Consider the following 16,452-nt stretch of genomic DNA (forward strand, 5'->3'; position numbering starts at 1 on the left):
CCCAGGGGGCGGGGGTGGGCAACAACCCCCTCGTGGGATGAGGAGAGAACCCATTAAGATTTTGGCAGCCCATCATTGCATGTACCATTAACTTCACTCAGGAATGCAAAAGTGAATGATTCATTGCTCTGTAACTATCGTAATCACTTGCCATAGTGTAAATTGAATGCAAAGGGGTACCTGCTCAGACCAACCCCTGAATTATACCACATTAATTATATCACCTAATTAAGACAAATTACTATCTTTTACAAAGCATCAGGCTTCTCGATATACAAATATGGATAATTACCCATTGTGACGTTGCACTCTATATGATTTTATAAAAATATGCTGATGAGTGTGAATATAATGTAACTGGGATATGCTTCAAGCTAAAGGTCTCTTGTAAGGTATCATTACAAAGTTTTTAATCTACTGAATGTGTTCATCCTATTTCTATGAATGTATCATTCTTGTATCTGAATCTAGAAATATAAAATATAACGCTGAGGGCCTGTTGTAATTATGCAAAGTGTGGGCCATTAATGGTAGTTTGGAATCTTGATGGCTCCCATTAACCAGGACAAATGACTATAGATGGCTCTGTTTTACTTGTAAGTCTTCCTGTAGACCTGTGGGCTAGCAAGTGGGTAATGAAGTCTTACAGTGACATGTGATCATGTCACCTGAACTGGAATCCATCTTTAACCTGAAAAGTTTTTCCATTGAAAAGGAGGGGTGGGAACCCAGAGAGGGACAAAGGATTCCTGCCTTATGCAAAAGATATATAAGTGGGTGGAACAGAACAAAGGGGGCGGCCATCATGAGAAATCCCGTAACTACCACCTGAGCTGGAGCAAGGGTTGTACCAGGGGAAAGGATTGTGCCCAGATTAGGAAGGCATCCAGTCTGTGAAAGAAACTTATTGAAACATCTCTGAGGGTGAGATTTTATCTGTATCAGTTTTATTACTGCATTAGACTTAGACTTGCGTGTTTTATTTTATTTTGCTTGGTAATTCACTTTGTTCTGTCTGTTACTACTTGGAACCTCTTAAATCCTACTTTCTGAATTTAATAAAATCACTTTTTACTTATTATTTAACTCTGAGTATATATTAATACCTGGGGGAGGGAGGCAAACAGCTGTGCAAACCTCTCTATCAGTATTATAGAGGGCGAACAATTTATGAGTTTACCCTGTGTAAGCTTTATACAGGGTAAAACTGATTTATTTGGGGTTTGGACCCCATTGGGAGTTGGGCATCTGAGTGTGAAAGACAGGAACACTTCTTAAGTTCCTTTCAGTTAAGACTGCAGCTTTAGGACACATGGTTCAGACCCTGGGTCTGAGTTGGAGCAGACTGGTGTGTCTGGCTTAGCAAGACAGGGTGCTGGAGTCTCAAGATGGCAGAGAAAGCAGGGGCAGAAGTAGTCTTAGTACATCAGTTGGCAGTCCCAAGGGGCTTTCTGTGATCCAACCCGTCACACCCATAATTTCATATATTGCCTTGCATTGAGCACATGCCCATCTAGATTTCTTATTAAAAAGTCAGAGTAATTTATTTGTAGTTTGAAAAGAAAACTGAAAAATACTATTCTTACCCAGAAACAACAAGATGAAATGGCATTTGCTTGTCTTTTCTGGGGTAACTGTTAAGGGATCTCAGGGGAGGATCATTTGATTGCTGAACTCTGATGCATATGATCTTCTGCGCTGAGGTTTCACTGCTTATTCCTTGTTCCTTTTAATGAATCAATTTTAAATAATTTATTTCTTGTGGTTTCTTCTTTTTTCGTTGAAGATTCACTTGTCTGGTTCACATGGGAATGTTATTACACATGGGAATGTTATAACACAATACACATTCTTTCATCTACCGTTTATATTTAGCACTTCAAATTAAGAACATAAAATACTATAACTGGAATACTGTTCACTGTGCTTTAGGTATTTGAGTTGATGTTCATGGTGTGGACTGCACTTTGCATAGAGTCTACATACTGGAGCTGATTCTTCTTTCAGATTTGTTTTTCAGAAGTTTAACTCCTTTGATTTCAGTAGAATTACTCCTGTTTACACCAGAGTATTTGAAATCAGGCCACTATTGTCAGAAGCCAGACTTCATTATTACTCCAATACTGGGCCCTATTCAGCACTGCCTTGCAATCTCTTTGTGCTAGCCAAGCTAACACAAAGAGGCTGTAGAAAAAGCCTAAAGTGCCCCAGAGAATACCCTCAGTGTAAGGGTATTCTACACCCATCTACCACCCTGGCATAAGGAGCATCCTAGAGTGATCGGGGAATGAAGTGGAGGCAGGGCACAGGCATGCCAGAGAAGGGAGAGAGATGGATCAGAGATGGGAGAGGTCATGGCCAACCTGAACCCAGGCTATTTAGTGTCCCTGTAAAGATCCACGGAAGCCACACTAAAACTGGGATATAATACTGGGTGCTAAATTAGCTCACCCCAACAGCCTCTGAATACGGCACATTCAAACTACCTTCCCCCAGTCGCTGCACTGACACCTGTGCCAGCAAAAGGCTCAGTCTATCTCATTGGGTCTTATTCTCCCTAACCATGCACCCTGTGTAGTCATTTACACATGTGCACAGTGAGTGCAATATGGGAGTAACATATTACCAAATAACAATAGCAGCTATTTACACCTACTTCGGGCAGGTATAAATGACTACACAAAGTGCAAAATAGTGAAGAATCAGGTCCATTGTTATGTAGTGTAATTTCTTCCTTTTAAAGTCAATTTAGCACAGCTGTGGGGAGTGAAGTCTATATTTATTATCCAAAGAACATGAATAACATGGGCATTCTTCCTTCACATTACCAGGCTAATATATTTCTCTCCTCCCCATGAAAGATCAATCATAAAGGTGAAAGAGTGGTTTAATCTCCATGGCCCATTTTGTCTATGCCACTAAGGATGCTAACTGTTAGTAGTAGAAAGAAAAGGAGTACTTGTGGCACCTTAGAGACTAACAAATTTATTTGAGCATAAGCTTTCGTGAGCTACAGCTCACTTCATCAGATGCAGCCACTGAATGCATCCGATGAAGTGAGTTGTAGCTCATGAAAGCTTATGCTCAAATAAATTTGTTAGTCTCTAAGATGCCACAAGTCCTCCTTTTCTTTTTGCGAATACAGACTAACACAGCTGCTACTCTGAAACCTGTTAGTAGTAGTTTACTCAGAAATAACATCAACTCTAGAGCTCACAATCTGGGATTTACATACATTAAAGAAGCTTCAGACAGCTTTTCATATTGTTAGAGCTGCAGAAATAGAATGACCAACCCATAAACAATAACAAAAAAAATTCTGACCCTACATATCTATTAAGCAAATAGAGAGACAAGATGGGTGAGGTAATAACTTTTATTGGACCAACTTCTGTTAGTGAGAGGAAAGCTTTCAAGCTCTGTGTAAGCTCAGATGCTTGCCTCTCTCACCAACAGAAGTTGGTCCAATAAAAGGTATTATCTCACCAACCCTGTTTCTCTAATATCCTGGTATCGACACAGCTACAACACCACTGCGTATTAAGCAAATATCAAGGGACTTACAAACTTTTACTCTTCCTGAAAAAATGATCATGTGCTTATCTGAATATTTTTCTTTCCCCAAGCTGAAATGTCAACTATTTGGAGTAACATTAAAATATTATTCTACACACACCACTGTTCAAAATGAGAACTTTAATGCAAGAGTACTCAATCAAAAAGGTACAGTCTAGTTATTTACTTGCAGTTTATCATTAGGAAAACTGAACTTAAACCCTCCCAAGTGTTTTGCTGCTTGATGATTACAACCACTAGCATAGGGCCCGTTTTGTTCAATATCTTCATAAATGATCTGGAGGATGGTGTGGATTGCACTCTCAGCAAATTTGCGGATGATACTAAACTGGGAGGAGTGGTAGATACGCTGGAGGGGAGGGATAGGATACAGAAGGACCTAGACAAATTGGAGGATTGGGCCAAAAGAAATCTAATGAGGTTCAATAAGGATAAGTGCAGGGTCCTGCACTTAGGATGGAAGAATCCAATGCACCGCTACAGACTAGGGACCGAATGGCTCGGCAGCAGTTCTGCGGAAAAGGACCTAGGGGTGACAGTGGACGAGAAGCTGGATATGAGTCAGCAGTGTGCCCTTGTTGCCAAGAAGGCCAATGGCATTTGGGATGTATAAGTAGGGGCATAGCGAGCAGATCGAGGGACGTGATCGTTCCCCTCTATTCGACACTGGTGAGGCCTCATCTGGAGTACTGTGTCCAGTTTTGGGCCCCACACTACAGGAAGGATGTGGATAAATTGGAAAGAGTACAACGAAGGGCAACAAAAATGATTAGGGGTCTAGAGCACATGACTTATGAGGAGAGGCTGAGGGAGCTGGGATTGTTTAGTCTGCAGAAGAGAAGAATGAGGGGGGATTTGATAGCTGCTTTCAACTACCTGAAAGGGGGTTTCAAAGAGGATGGCTCTAGACTGTTCTCAATGGTAGCAGATGACAGAACGAGGAGTAATGGTCTCAAGTTGCAATGGGGGAGGTTTAGATTGGATATTAGGAAAAACTTTTTCACTAAGAGGGTGGTGAAACACTGGAATGCGTTACCTAGGGAGGTGGTAGAATCTCCTTCCTTAGAGGTTTTTAAGGTCAGGCTTGACAAAGCCCTGGCTGGGATGATTTAACTGGGACTTGGTCCTGCTTTGAGCAGGGGGTTGGACTAGATGACCTTCTGGGGTCCCTTCCAACCCTGATATTCTATGATTCTATGATTCTATATTATTAAAGCTCAACACTGCTGAAATTTTAGTCATTATATCTGCAAATGCTGAGACATTTTGAAATGAAAATTTGTTCTTTCATAAGAATAAGAAAGGGCTAAGAATGACAGATAAATGTTTTATCTATAGAGAGTAAATACACACACAGAAAAAAAGAAAAGGAGGACTTGTGGCACTTAGAGACTAAGCTTTTGTGAAAGCTTATGCTCAAATAAATTTGTTAGTCTCTAAGGTGCCAAAAGTCCTCCTTTTCTTTTTGCGGATACAGACTAACACAGCTGCTACTCTGAAACCTGTCAACACGCAGAAAAAATATTTTTGCAATCTCCTTGTTCCATTTACACAATTCACCAATTAAAAAGGTTTCAACAGTCAATCAAAACTCCAAGTTTAAGGTTCTATAACACAAGAAAATCACCTCACATTAGTATTAAGGGCACCCAGATAAACAATACATTTTGATTATGAAACTATCATTATGTGCCTGATGATGAATGATGAGGTAGAGAGGATTCACCTGGATTCTTATTTGAAATAATTGCTGAGATTCATGTATCAATGGATGAGTGAACAGAAGGGTGATTGTATGTTGTTTTAATATAATAAAATAAAAAATATTTAAATCAATAGAATGAAAGTGGTTCATTCATTTTAGACAGAGATATCTTGTATGAAATTTTATTTTACTAAACACAAGTTTGTTAACAATTCTGACAAGCTGCTGATTATACAACATATATATTCATAATATAATTAACATAAAATATTACTATTCTTTTGAATGCAAACCATCACACTATAATATTCATTAAAAAGCCTTCAAAAATTAACAATGACTAAGTGATGTATTATGCTTAATAAGGATTTCTACAAAATAATACTCTGTAACTGAAAAGTTTAATTGAACCCATATTAAAATGTAGCTCTCAAGCGAAAATGCTAGACAGACAAACTATATAGACTCTGATCCAACGCTCATTGAAATCATTTTTAGTCTTTTCATTAATGTCAGATGGGTCTTAGATCAGATCTAAAATGAACACTAATTCAATGCAACACTTGAAACTGAATCTTCATTTACTTCTTTGCTACACCCATCCAAAGATGGACTTATTCTAAAGAAAAAAAAGACAAAACTGAAGCAATTTCTTTTAATATAAAAATACATGCAACAGTTAGATTAGTTATATAGTACATGACAAAGGCTAAAGGCTTTATTCAGATTCCTTTAATTTATACTTGAGAATTCTAAAAATGCTACAGTTCAATAAAAAGACTTATCACATACATATTGTTTCTGATCCCTATCCCCATTAAGTCTCATTTGCAATGCTCCAGCAAAACAAAGCAGATTTAAGTGTGGTTTCAGTGGCCTGCTGAGGTCTTCCCAGGTATTAAAATCCTTCAGTGCTGTCCCTATACTTCCCTCTTTCACAGCCCACAAACTAGGGGCTGTGTTTGGGGAAACATAGCATGATCGGAGTGCTGCTGTGCTCCTGTAATCATTGGCTAGTGGAATGGCCCCTTGAAGCTAATACAGACCAAATTAGAACAACTCTGAGGCTGCTCAAAGTTACAGCACAATCAAACTGACCTCTGGGCATTCCCGGGATTAAGAATGGATTATTAGAGGGGAGTAATGATATGGATAAAGTCACTGTGCACCCCCTCCAATCAGATCCTGCACTACACAGAGCTAGATCAGACCAACGGTCTAGTCCTCTGTGTTTAGAATTATATCTATTTAACTGATGGCCCGAACATTATGACTAAAACAAACATACATCTTTATATGACACTGCACTTATGTTATTCAGAATACTGATACCACATACTATGGCACCTGAGAATGTTTAACTTTTATATTTATATACCAAGTAACTCCTTGAAGAGACATCTCATATTAATTTAGTGAGCCTAAATATGTAAAACAAAATAATTCCAAACTGTATACAGTTCGGGCCTCTACTTCAATTATCTATTTACAAATATGTGCTTCAGCAGATCTTTAAAAGTACAATGGCCCATATTTATTAAACATGTTATAGCTAACTCTTTATTGGTGCACTAAATGAGAAAAAGCACAATGAAACCTTTCCCATGCTCCTGCACAGGGACATCTATAAACAGCATCAAAGAGCTGGGAGGCTGCAAGCACCACAAGCAAACTAGAAGTCGCAGAGAGGGTTTGAGCAGAATGGGTCACAGCCATTGTCACACACACACACTGGCAGAAATGAACCAGGCAGTAAAAGGTATAGCAAGAGTTGTTTCCCAGTCTTTCAGAGGTATAAAGCACTGCTGCTGCTGATTGTGGCTGATGCTCGTACTCCTCTTCCCAAGCATGATTTAGACCCTTAAAAGCCATATTTGAGCTTTATATTAAATGACTACAGTATTTTATAAAAATATCCTGCTTTTGTATCTTTTAACAATATCTTTATGCATATATTTTTGATTTTACTAAAAACTTATTTTGCCATTTGAACTTGTTTGGCATTTAACTGACTACTTACTCTGTCCATGCAGGAAGCCTCATTCTGTGAGCTTTGGTTCACATCACTGCCTGTGGAAAATACAATGTGCAGGAACAGTGACATCATTTTCATTTGTACTGTATCTGATTTTGATTGCTAGTTTTCCACTGAAGAAATATGTAGCATTAAAACTACAACAGACTTTCATCTTTCAATAAAACTATCCACAGAGATAATAAAATGCAAGATTAATTTGCTAGTTGTATTAATCTAGTTTAAAAAATTGTAAAACACAACTGAAGCTAGTTGATTCAGAGTTGATATTTCAATGTATTTTTGCTATTTGTTTAATGAAAAATTTAGATCAATAGGAGACTTATCACCTTGAGGCAATATTGTGCAACATCTGCTAGTTAAAAAGGAGGTATTAGGGTTAAGGAATTTCAGCTAAATATGGCTTAATGAGAATCACAATTAAAGCTTAAGAAAAATTGGTTGCAATTAGGACTGAGGATAGCATAAAGTTTGTTTCAGTGGATGCAAATTATACCTAAAGATAAATGATATCTAACCCCAGATGATAAAAGAGACAGGCAACTGAAAACACAGTTGAGAAGTAAACAGCCCATGTCCATTCATTCCTGAAATAAACACAAGCCTCTTGGGAAAGCTCATAGCACCACCCCCTTAACAAATGGAAGACTAAACTAGCAGCCATAATTTTAAAAGGCTCTAAGTCCTAACAAGCGAATGTATCCCAAACAATAACAAAGCACTCTGGTTTGTTGCCAGACCTTGAGAGAATTGCCTTGAATCTTTCTCTAACATATGACTGCCTCCCGAAGCTCTACTACATGCTCAATTTCTCCTTCTCCCTGGTTATGTAAGACATCTTTTTAAAAAAATTAAGCTAGGGAAGTTATTTTTCTTGTATAAATGCCAAATCCTTCGGCCCAAATAAGGGCTGAGCAAATGAACCCCCACAATGATTCAGGGGTGCAAGGAGGGCCAAGGAAAAGCTATGTATGGGATTCACAGCTTTCACATGCTGAGGAGCATTGCTTTACATTGGCTTCGATAGCAAGTCTACAGAAGATGATTGTGGAAAGGTCACAGACATGGCCAGTGGAACAACAATAAATATCTTCCAGCCAAACCCCCTCCCACAGAAAGGAAAAGCAAAGGCCTGAAAAAAAGGATTCTATGCCTGACCCTCTGTCAAACTCCCATATTCAATGCCCACTTACATGTGTTTGCAAAGAGGAGAGACAGTGGGCATAAGTCAAATACAATCCTACAGTTGTATATTTATTGTGTACATTCCATTCATGCAAACAAGTAAGCAGACACAACAATAAGTCTTACCATGTAAATGGTAAGGCAGCATTTTATATTGAGTACAGTCTAATGGAAATATTTTGGAACCATGTGTAAAATTAATATAGATAAAATATACCAAGGTTTACTAACAAAGTCACTAACTATGGCTTACAGCTATTTTAGTATATACCCTGTCCTCCCAGCATGAGAAAACCTTCTATTAATACTAATGTGAGCTAAGCAGACACAGAGAGAATATGCCACTTTTAATTTAACTGATAATATTTAATGGATTGGTAAATTCTCTTTCCTAAAACTAATCAAATTGCTAAGCCAGAAATTCCAATTTTGTTTGTAAGCATATACTGTATTACCTTAAATTGTAGTAGCAGCTATAATAACTCTAACTGCAGTTGCATCTATTCCGTGTGTCAGCTTTAATTCCTGTGTCATTTTCAACTAATGAAATAGCTGTGATCAGGCCACAACTTGAGGATTAATTTTGTTAGTTATGTTAAATTAGGTTACAATTCACATTTGTGGGAACTAATTTATTTATGACTTACATGAAGTCAAACTATTTCCAATTTTATACTGCAGGTGAAAAAAATTATTCATCTTCAAGTATTTCCCTTAACTATACAGGCATCTGTGAACAATAGTTTCATTACATATTTTATATGGTCAGAAAAATGTCCAGACTCCATTTGCTTTTGCGTTCATGTTTTTCATATTCTACAGTGCAGTAAAGAGCTACTGCCACCACCCCCTTCCAATTACACATACTTACTACAAGACTCTCAATGAAACCAGAGGGCAGTTCAAACACAGGTAACAATGACCAAGTATACAATAAAATCCATGAGTTGTGAAAGCATATCACCCAAAAGTAACTTAATAGACCCCAAATCTGGAGCTCTTAAGTCAATGCACATGTATTAAGAACCTATTTGTATTCGCTAATGTAATATATTATTGGTTCATTACCTACCTTCAGTATTAAACTGACTGCAAGTCAACAGTCTGCCTCTAAACTTTTCATTTTCTTCAAGCATTTTTGAAATTACTTTCAACACCCCATGAAAGACTTCAGACTAAAAATAAAGGAAGAACATTCTCAATGAACAGTGTCAAAAAGTTTGTTTTAAAAATCTCCTCTTAAATAGGATTTTAAATTGTCCAGCACTGAACATTCAAGGGTAGTCAATCTGCTTTGTTTGCAACTCTAGTAATTGACTAGATGTCTGAACATAAACCACATTTATTTTACAAGTCTAAAATCAGTGTTTGGATTATTCCTCCATATTTTTCATTCACCTTCTTCCCTGGATCTCTCATTACCCAGCACCTGTGATCCTGTCCTTCCAGGGGAGGAGAACTGGATGTGACTCCCTCTGGGGCCATTAAAGTCTCTTCAGGGTCAGCCAGAAGGGGAATACATGAGAGAGATGCAAGATGATCCTTTTCCCCAGGGGTCAAGCACATTCCCTTCCAGTCTCTTGCCTGCAGTGCAATTTAGACCTAGCACTCAGATTCCAGCATGGCAATGACCTGACCTGTTCTGTTATATCAATATTAATTACTTTTATGTTATCTACTGACCTTTTCAGTGGAAAAATGTAAAAATTCCCTCTGTAACTGGCACACTTCAAACTGCTATCATAAATACCAAAACTGAAGCACTAGCAAATTCAGATATGCTAACACATCAAAAATAGGAGATTACAGGATTTACGTTGCTATAACATGCTAAAGTTATGGTGATATCTGGACCATCCACTGTGAAACTAGTCTAAATCTAATAATTCCTTCTTCATTAAGCTTCAGTGCTAAAATGTAAAATACGTTCCTTGTTCTTCTTGGAGACTATTTAATGAACTAGAAGAGACAGTGTAGCAAGTGTTAACTGCACCTCTGAAGTCAATTGTTTTCTCCTTGTTTTAAATCGTGTATCGGTGACATTACTGTATTATATTATACCTGGGTACTTGTATCTCACATATGGTAAATAGCATGAGTTACCATTGTTAAAAATGTGTCTTTTTAACTTCAAGTATTGGGTGAACTATTCAGTAGTACCAGAAATACATTTGTGACACAGAATGTAATTTTGTATTTCTACTAATATAATATTAATAGCCAAATGTTGCTCTCACTTATCTGTACCCTAAGCAACCCCATTACCTAAAATATATAAGTAGGGACAGAATTTGGCCTTTAAGGGCTTAATCCAGCAAGGTATGGTGCATTCTGACCCTGACCCATCAAAGCATTGCTGGGTCAGTCATTTAAATCAACGGAACTACTGGTATTCAAGTTAAACACATGCTGAAGTGCTTTGCTGGACTGGGGCCAGAATTCTCAGATCTTGCAGATTCAAACTCTAAAGGGGTGAAGATAATACTATTTTTCATTCCTGCAAGTGAAACTTCCTATAACATCCTTTTGCATCTCTCACACCCAATCTTTCTTACACACACATACAGTGCAAGCAGGAGTTCATCTTCTAAAATGCTAACACTTTCGTTCACTATAGTCCCATATTTTATACCTTTTCCTTTTTCTGTTTTATTACTTTATTAACAACTTTAGAAGTGAAAGGGAATCCAAACTTATCAGCCTGATTCAATTGAAGATCACCTACAAGAAAAATTAAAATTAAAGAGCTTGAATGTATTCAACTAGTGGGGATTCTCCATCCTTCCATGTTAAACAGTATTCATTTCGAGCACTGGCAGACTGTGAGATATCAGACTTACATATCACATAATTTTGATTATCACCTTGTTTTTTCTTCCATTACAATTATTAGTGTCTGATATCTCAAACTGCTTAAAACAGAGATTAATACTCTATAACAATTGAAAGTGTAGACATTAGGCATTCAAGTGACATACCATTGGTTTCTAGTTCTCATTTTTCTTGATAGTATCCACTAAAATCCTGTTTGAGCTGAAGTGAAGATGGTAATCAGTACTGTGATACTGAAGTCTGATATCTCGCTTGCTCCTAGTACTAAAACTATTTTGGCAGACCAGTACTAATATAGTCAATGAAGATTTCACCTATGTACTCAACCTAATTTGAGCTTTCTCACAAATTCTATTAACTGCTCTTACTGTTGATAAGTGAGAGCAAATAACTATATAATAAACTAGTAGAACTGTTGTCTTTATTTCTGAAATACAAAGTAATGGATAATCTGGATCTATCATCCTTAAAGGTTTTAAAAAAATGTTTACAAGGACATTGTAAAACTTCCTAGGGTTAACAGTTCTGTAAAATTAAGAAACAGCCTCCCAGTTCTCCCCAGAATCTCCTTCAAGCCCCAAGCTCTTATCTTGAGAGCTGAGACAAGGTCTCAATTTTCATTCCGTTTTATTTTGTGCAGCAAAACTGATCTTTTTAGCAACACATCAGGAAAAGTTTCTGAAAGTGAAAAACTACCTTCTTTTTTTTAAAAAAGCAAATAAAGGGACATCTATCCCCATCTCATTTGGGCCCAGACACAAAGAAAAAGAACACTAAGACATGCATGGACGTGAGCTTGAGTATTCCAAAGGCACTATTCCATCTGGGGTCTACCAAGCAAGGTCAGAGAGGATCCAGGAGCTGAAGACAGATCACACCAACTCCTAGGAGTGGATTTCAGTGACTCTGCTCCCCGTTCTACTGGGTGAGGCATGTGGAAGGCTGAACAGTGAGAGGACAAAGCTGCCTTCACCCCAGACTGGGGGAGGGAACTTCGCCATTCACCAGTGTACGGGGTCTGGAGCAAAAGCGCTTTGGGCGTTTGTCACTTTCCATTCACCTGCCAAGAAAGTTATGCTCCCTCCCACCCCACAGCACCAAGTTTTGTTGCTCCTGGCGCAGGGTGAGGGTCCCTTCGAGTGTGTGGAAGGGCCGTTACCAGCCATGCAACGGCGTGGGGGATGCTGGCCCTCCTGGCTCAGCCAAAGAGCCCAACATGAGGAGGCGATTACCCTCATCGCCACGTAACTAAGAGAGGGGACTTGAGTCAGCCCCTGTGGCTGGGCCCCTAGGGGACGTCCCACTGGGGCAGCGCCAACTGGGCACCTGCGCTCAGCCCATCCCTTCTCCAGGGTGGCGCGTACCATATCTCTGGCTGGCGGAGGGCGCGAGGGCAGGGCTGCTGGGCGCCTGCACGCTACCGCCGGCTCTGCTCCGTGTGCACCGCAGCCCCGGCCCGCTCTCCCGGAGATTGGGGGCTGCCCCGGCCTGGCCACCCCGGCTCGGTCCCTGGGTGGCAGCACACGACCCAGCTCCCTTGGGACCGGTGCTAGGCGGGACTGGGAACCAGGGGCTTCCACAACCTTCCCTAGGAGCGGCAGCCGCCTCGCCCCTCAGCCCCACACAAGCCGCCCCCTGCCTCCGGCTCAAACCGGAAGTAGAGAACGTCTCTCTGTCTACGACACCAGAAGCAGCGGCCTTCTCCTCACGGCGCCCGTGGCCGCGGGGGCCAGCGCCATATTGGATCACGGAGCCGCAGCGGTGGGTGCCGAAGCTGTTCACGTAAACTATCCGCATGCGCTCCCGGCCAGGACGGGGCTTCATCCTTGAGGCAGCTTGAGGGATACTGAGGCGGGGGCGCTCGCTCTTCTCACACACGGCTCGGGGACAGCTCTAGGCCAAACCAACCGCGAAGGGCGTGCGAGAGACCGTTAGGGGGAGAGTGAGCCGCTTGGAAGAGCTCATCGGGTTTGGGAGGGAGACCTGACTGGGAGAGACCACTGGGATCTGGGGGGAGAGGCCGCAGGCATTGGGAGGGAGTGACTCGCTTAGAAGAACCCAGTGGGAATGGGGGGGGGGGGGGGGGGTGAGACCAATGGGACTGGTAGAGGTAGTGTCCCATTCAGAGAGGGAAGCTGGAATCCTGGGGAGTCCATTGAAAATTGAGGGATGGGCCCTGGGAAAGCCCATTCACATGGGCGGGGAGAGGCAGGGTAGCTATAAGGTGCACTTACCTGTGGTTCAAATAGCTGCTTCCTGGGATGAGCCAAGTCTCAGCTCAGTATCCTGCAGCAGCTGGCAGTAGGACATGGTGAACTGGAGTCTGTACTGTGCTACTGGGGGGACTGGACAAACAGCTTATCAATTGTATACAGGACTCACAATTCCAAGTTCTGTGCTATGGCTTGCAGAGTCAAAGACAATAAACCATTTTCTTAACTATACATGGGTAACAAATTTGTTAGCATGTAATAACAGGTCATTGTTAAATCACGATGACTAAGGGAAGAATTCAGTACAAGCAGTATTGCAAAACTGCCATGAAAACTTGATAGAGCAGCAACAAAATCCACTCACCCACCTTTGCCATGATGCTGCTGTTGATGGAAAAGCTAGACATAGGTTACTCACTTGTCTAAATATGCCCACCTGCTAGAATCAGATTCTGCGAGGTTGAATCTGATCCATGTTATTTAAGGCTTTGTTCAAAGTTTATCACCACCTCGAGTCTGATTCTTATGTTACCACCACCTGGAGACATAATGATTTATTTTATGTATATATTTTGATTTAACACAGTATCAACTGACATCTTTTTGCTGTGGGTGCTTTTATAGAATGTTAAAATTCAACAGTATAATCCAATAAACTTGGCCTGCTGTGATTGTTAATTAGTGCAAAGTTTTCACTGGCCTTAGCTACAAGTGGAAAACAGATTTAACCCATGTGTGTAGGTTTCTGCCCAAATTGTGTTTTAAATTGTGGTGTTCCCAGTGCAAACATCATCAAAAGCTTGCATGATGTAGTATTGAGAAGATCTCCATTTGATTCTGAATCTGTTACATTTAAAAATGTTCTTATATGCAGATGTGGGTTTTGCCACTTATCAGACTTTTCTAGAACAGATGGGATTTCAACAGCACATAAAAGCACAATCCCATTGACTTTTGCTTAGTCACATAAGCATTTTGATAATACCAATGAATATTATTTCTTAGACAGTTGAAGCATTTAATTGGTCACAAGAACAAAAAATTACAAATTAAACTGAACAAATATTGGGTAAACTCTTCCCATAGTATTTTTAATGTAACATGAGACTTACAATGTAAAATATAGGACTACTTGTGGCACTTTAGAGACTAACAAATTTATTTGAGCATAAGCTTTCGTGAGCTACAGCTCACTTCATCGGATGCATCCGATGAAGTGGGCTGTAGCTCACGAAAGCTTATGCTCAAATAAATTTGTTAGTCTCTAAGGTGCCACAAGTACTCCTTTTCTTTTTGCAAATACAAACTAAACGGCTGCTACTCTGAAACCAATGTAAAATATATTGAAAATGTATTGGTTTTTCTTGCAGCATTATCCAAGGTCCAGTGAAATTAAAGGTCATTATATTGACTTCAGTGGATTTGGATGAGGCCTATGATTCCTAAGTTTAAAAAGCCATTTTAATAGCTCCTGGACTGTCAAAATAAACAGTGCCATTGAAAGGAAAGTGTTGGTCAAAAAATATTCCACAAGATGGCAGTCTTACCTATGTGAAAGACACCATTTCAATGAAATCAGCGTTGCTGTGGGAACCAGGGGATGAAATAATTAAAAGACAATAAATCCTTCCCCAAGGTACCCAGGATTTTCTGCTATTTTATACATTGTAGATAAAGGGCATTTTGTGCGTGTGTGTGTGCGCATGAAAACAGGAAACAACCTGCGGAAACAGACTGATATTTGCCAAAAATATTTTATTTTCCCATGATAAATGCAGTTATTATGGCCTCCAGACACACATACAATAAAAATGAGATCATGTGAATGCAGTACAATTATCAACTGAACTACTATCAATGAATTAAAAAAAATACCTCCCAGTTATGTCAAACAGACAGGTAGGGCTAGTAAAGTTCCTGATGAGTTAACAAACTTGAGTTCTGTCAATTCCAGATTTGAGGGTTGCTCCGTTAAGAATACTCTGATCTCAGTAAGAGAGTATAAGGAGGGATTCTGAGATACAAAGGTCTCAAGCCATGTAAGCAGGCATTTCTCCCAACCGATAAACATTAGTAGCACCCATTTTGATATAGAACTGTTTTACACTTAACATGAAAACTTGATGATGCGTATTTTGCCTATGAGTTCAGTTTGCCAGCTGGCACTCAACATCCCTCCTATAATCCCTTCAATAGCTCTGTGGATGACAGTTACAAGAGGCTTGCCAATGGATGGTATGGTCAGCATCCATCCTTTATGCTGTTCTTTCATTCTTCACTGGTTCCAATGCATATCCTTCATGGGACAAGTTCTATCCATCCTTCCCACCAACATGTTGCCAGAAGCAAACTTGATTTTGATAGAAACCTCAATCCAGCACCCCGTTTTGCATCTGCTGTTATTTCAGGCAAAATTGATGCCATATAAAGTCTTTATAGTTTTACAGGTGCAAATGGGAGTATGCTTCCCAATATCTCCAGAAGTGGGAAAACTAACCTGTTTTTAGATATTCAGAATTCAGATAGCCTCCTTCTTCACAAGGGCCTTCAATGTTAGTGTTTAGTTCTTAACCATTGTTTTTCCTTCCTAAGTTTCTAGTACAGCATAGGTTTTCACTAACGTATATGGGAGCAGTGCAAACTCCCATGTTCTGTAATCACTATTTCTCAGCCAAAAAATTTCAGTGAAGTAATTTCCATCTAATTATTTACCATTTGACAGTGTTTGTGGGGAAGGCCGTCCCCAGAGCTGAGATTACAGGATCTTTCTTCTTCAGGAGTCATAGCTGTGTGGAGAGTTGTTTAACACATGCATGCAAACTGTAGCCATGCTGGACTCCATATAGCATGATGGCTGCATCTCGCTGTGAGACAGTTGCTCTGGTGAGCTCTTTCACCCTCTTTTA

The 16,452-nt window shown here is 39.8% G+C and overlaps 1 protein-coding gene across 2 annotated transcripts; it reads right to left on the reverse strand.

Annotated features, from left to right (window-relative positions):
• Positions 1–5,447: 5,447 nt before the first annotated feature.
• C8H5orf47 (chromosome 8 C5orf47 homolog) lies at positions 5,448–13,472 on the reverse strand. 2 transcript variants are annotated; one of them, XM_038412072.2, is made up of 5 exons: positions 12,698–13,375; positions 11,134–11,222; positions 9,574–9,676; positions 7,302–7,351; positions 5,448–5,900 (listed from the first exon to the last, which is right to left on the reverse strand). In XM_038412072.2, exons 1-5 carry the CDS (start codon positions 13,155–13,157, stop codon positions 5,874–5,876), a joined length of 729 nt encoding a protein of 242 aa, XP_038268000.1. In that variant the 5' UTR covers positions 13,158–13,375; the 3' UTR covers positions 5,448–5,873. The 2 variants fall into 2 exon arrangements, with proteins under 2 accessions (XP_038268000.1, XP_043376020.1); XM_043520085.1 differs by lacking the exon at positions 5,448–5,900 and having other exon boundaries at positions 7,350–7,482; positions 12,698–13,472.
• Positions 13,473–16,452: the final 2,980 nt, after the last annotated feature.

Source organism: Dermochelys coriacea, chromosome 8, assembly GCF_009764565.3.
Source record: "Dermochelys coriacea isolate rDerCor1 chromosome 8, rDerCor1.pri.v4, whole genome shotgun sequence".
Lineage (NCBI taxonomy): Eukaryota > Metazoa > Chordata > Testudines > Dermochelyidae > Dermochelys > Dermochelys coriacea.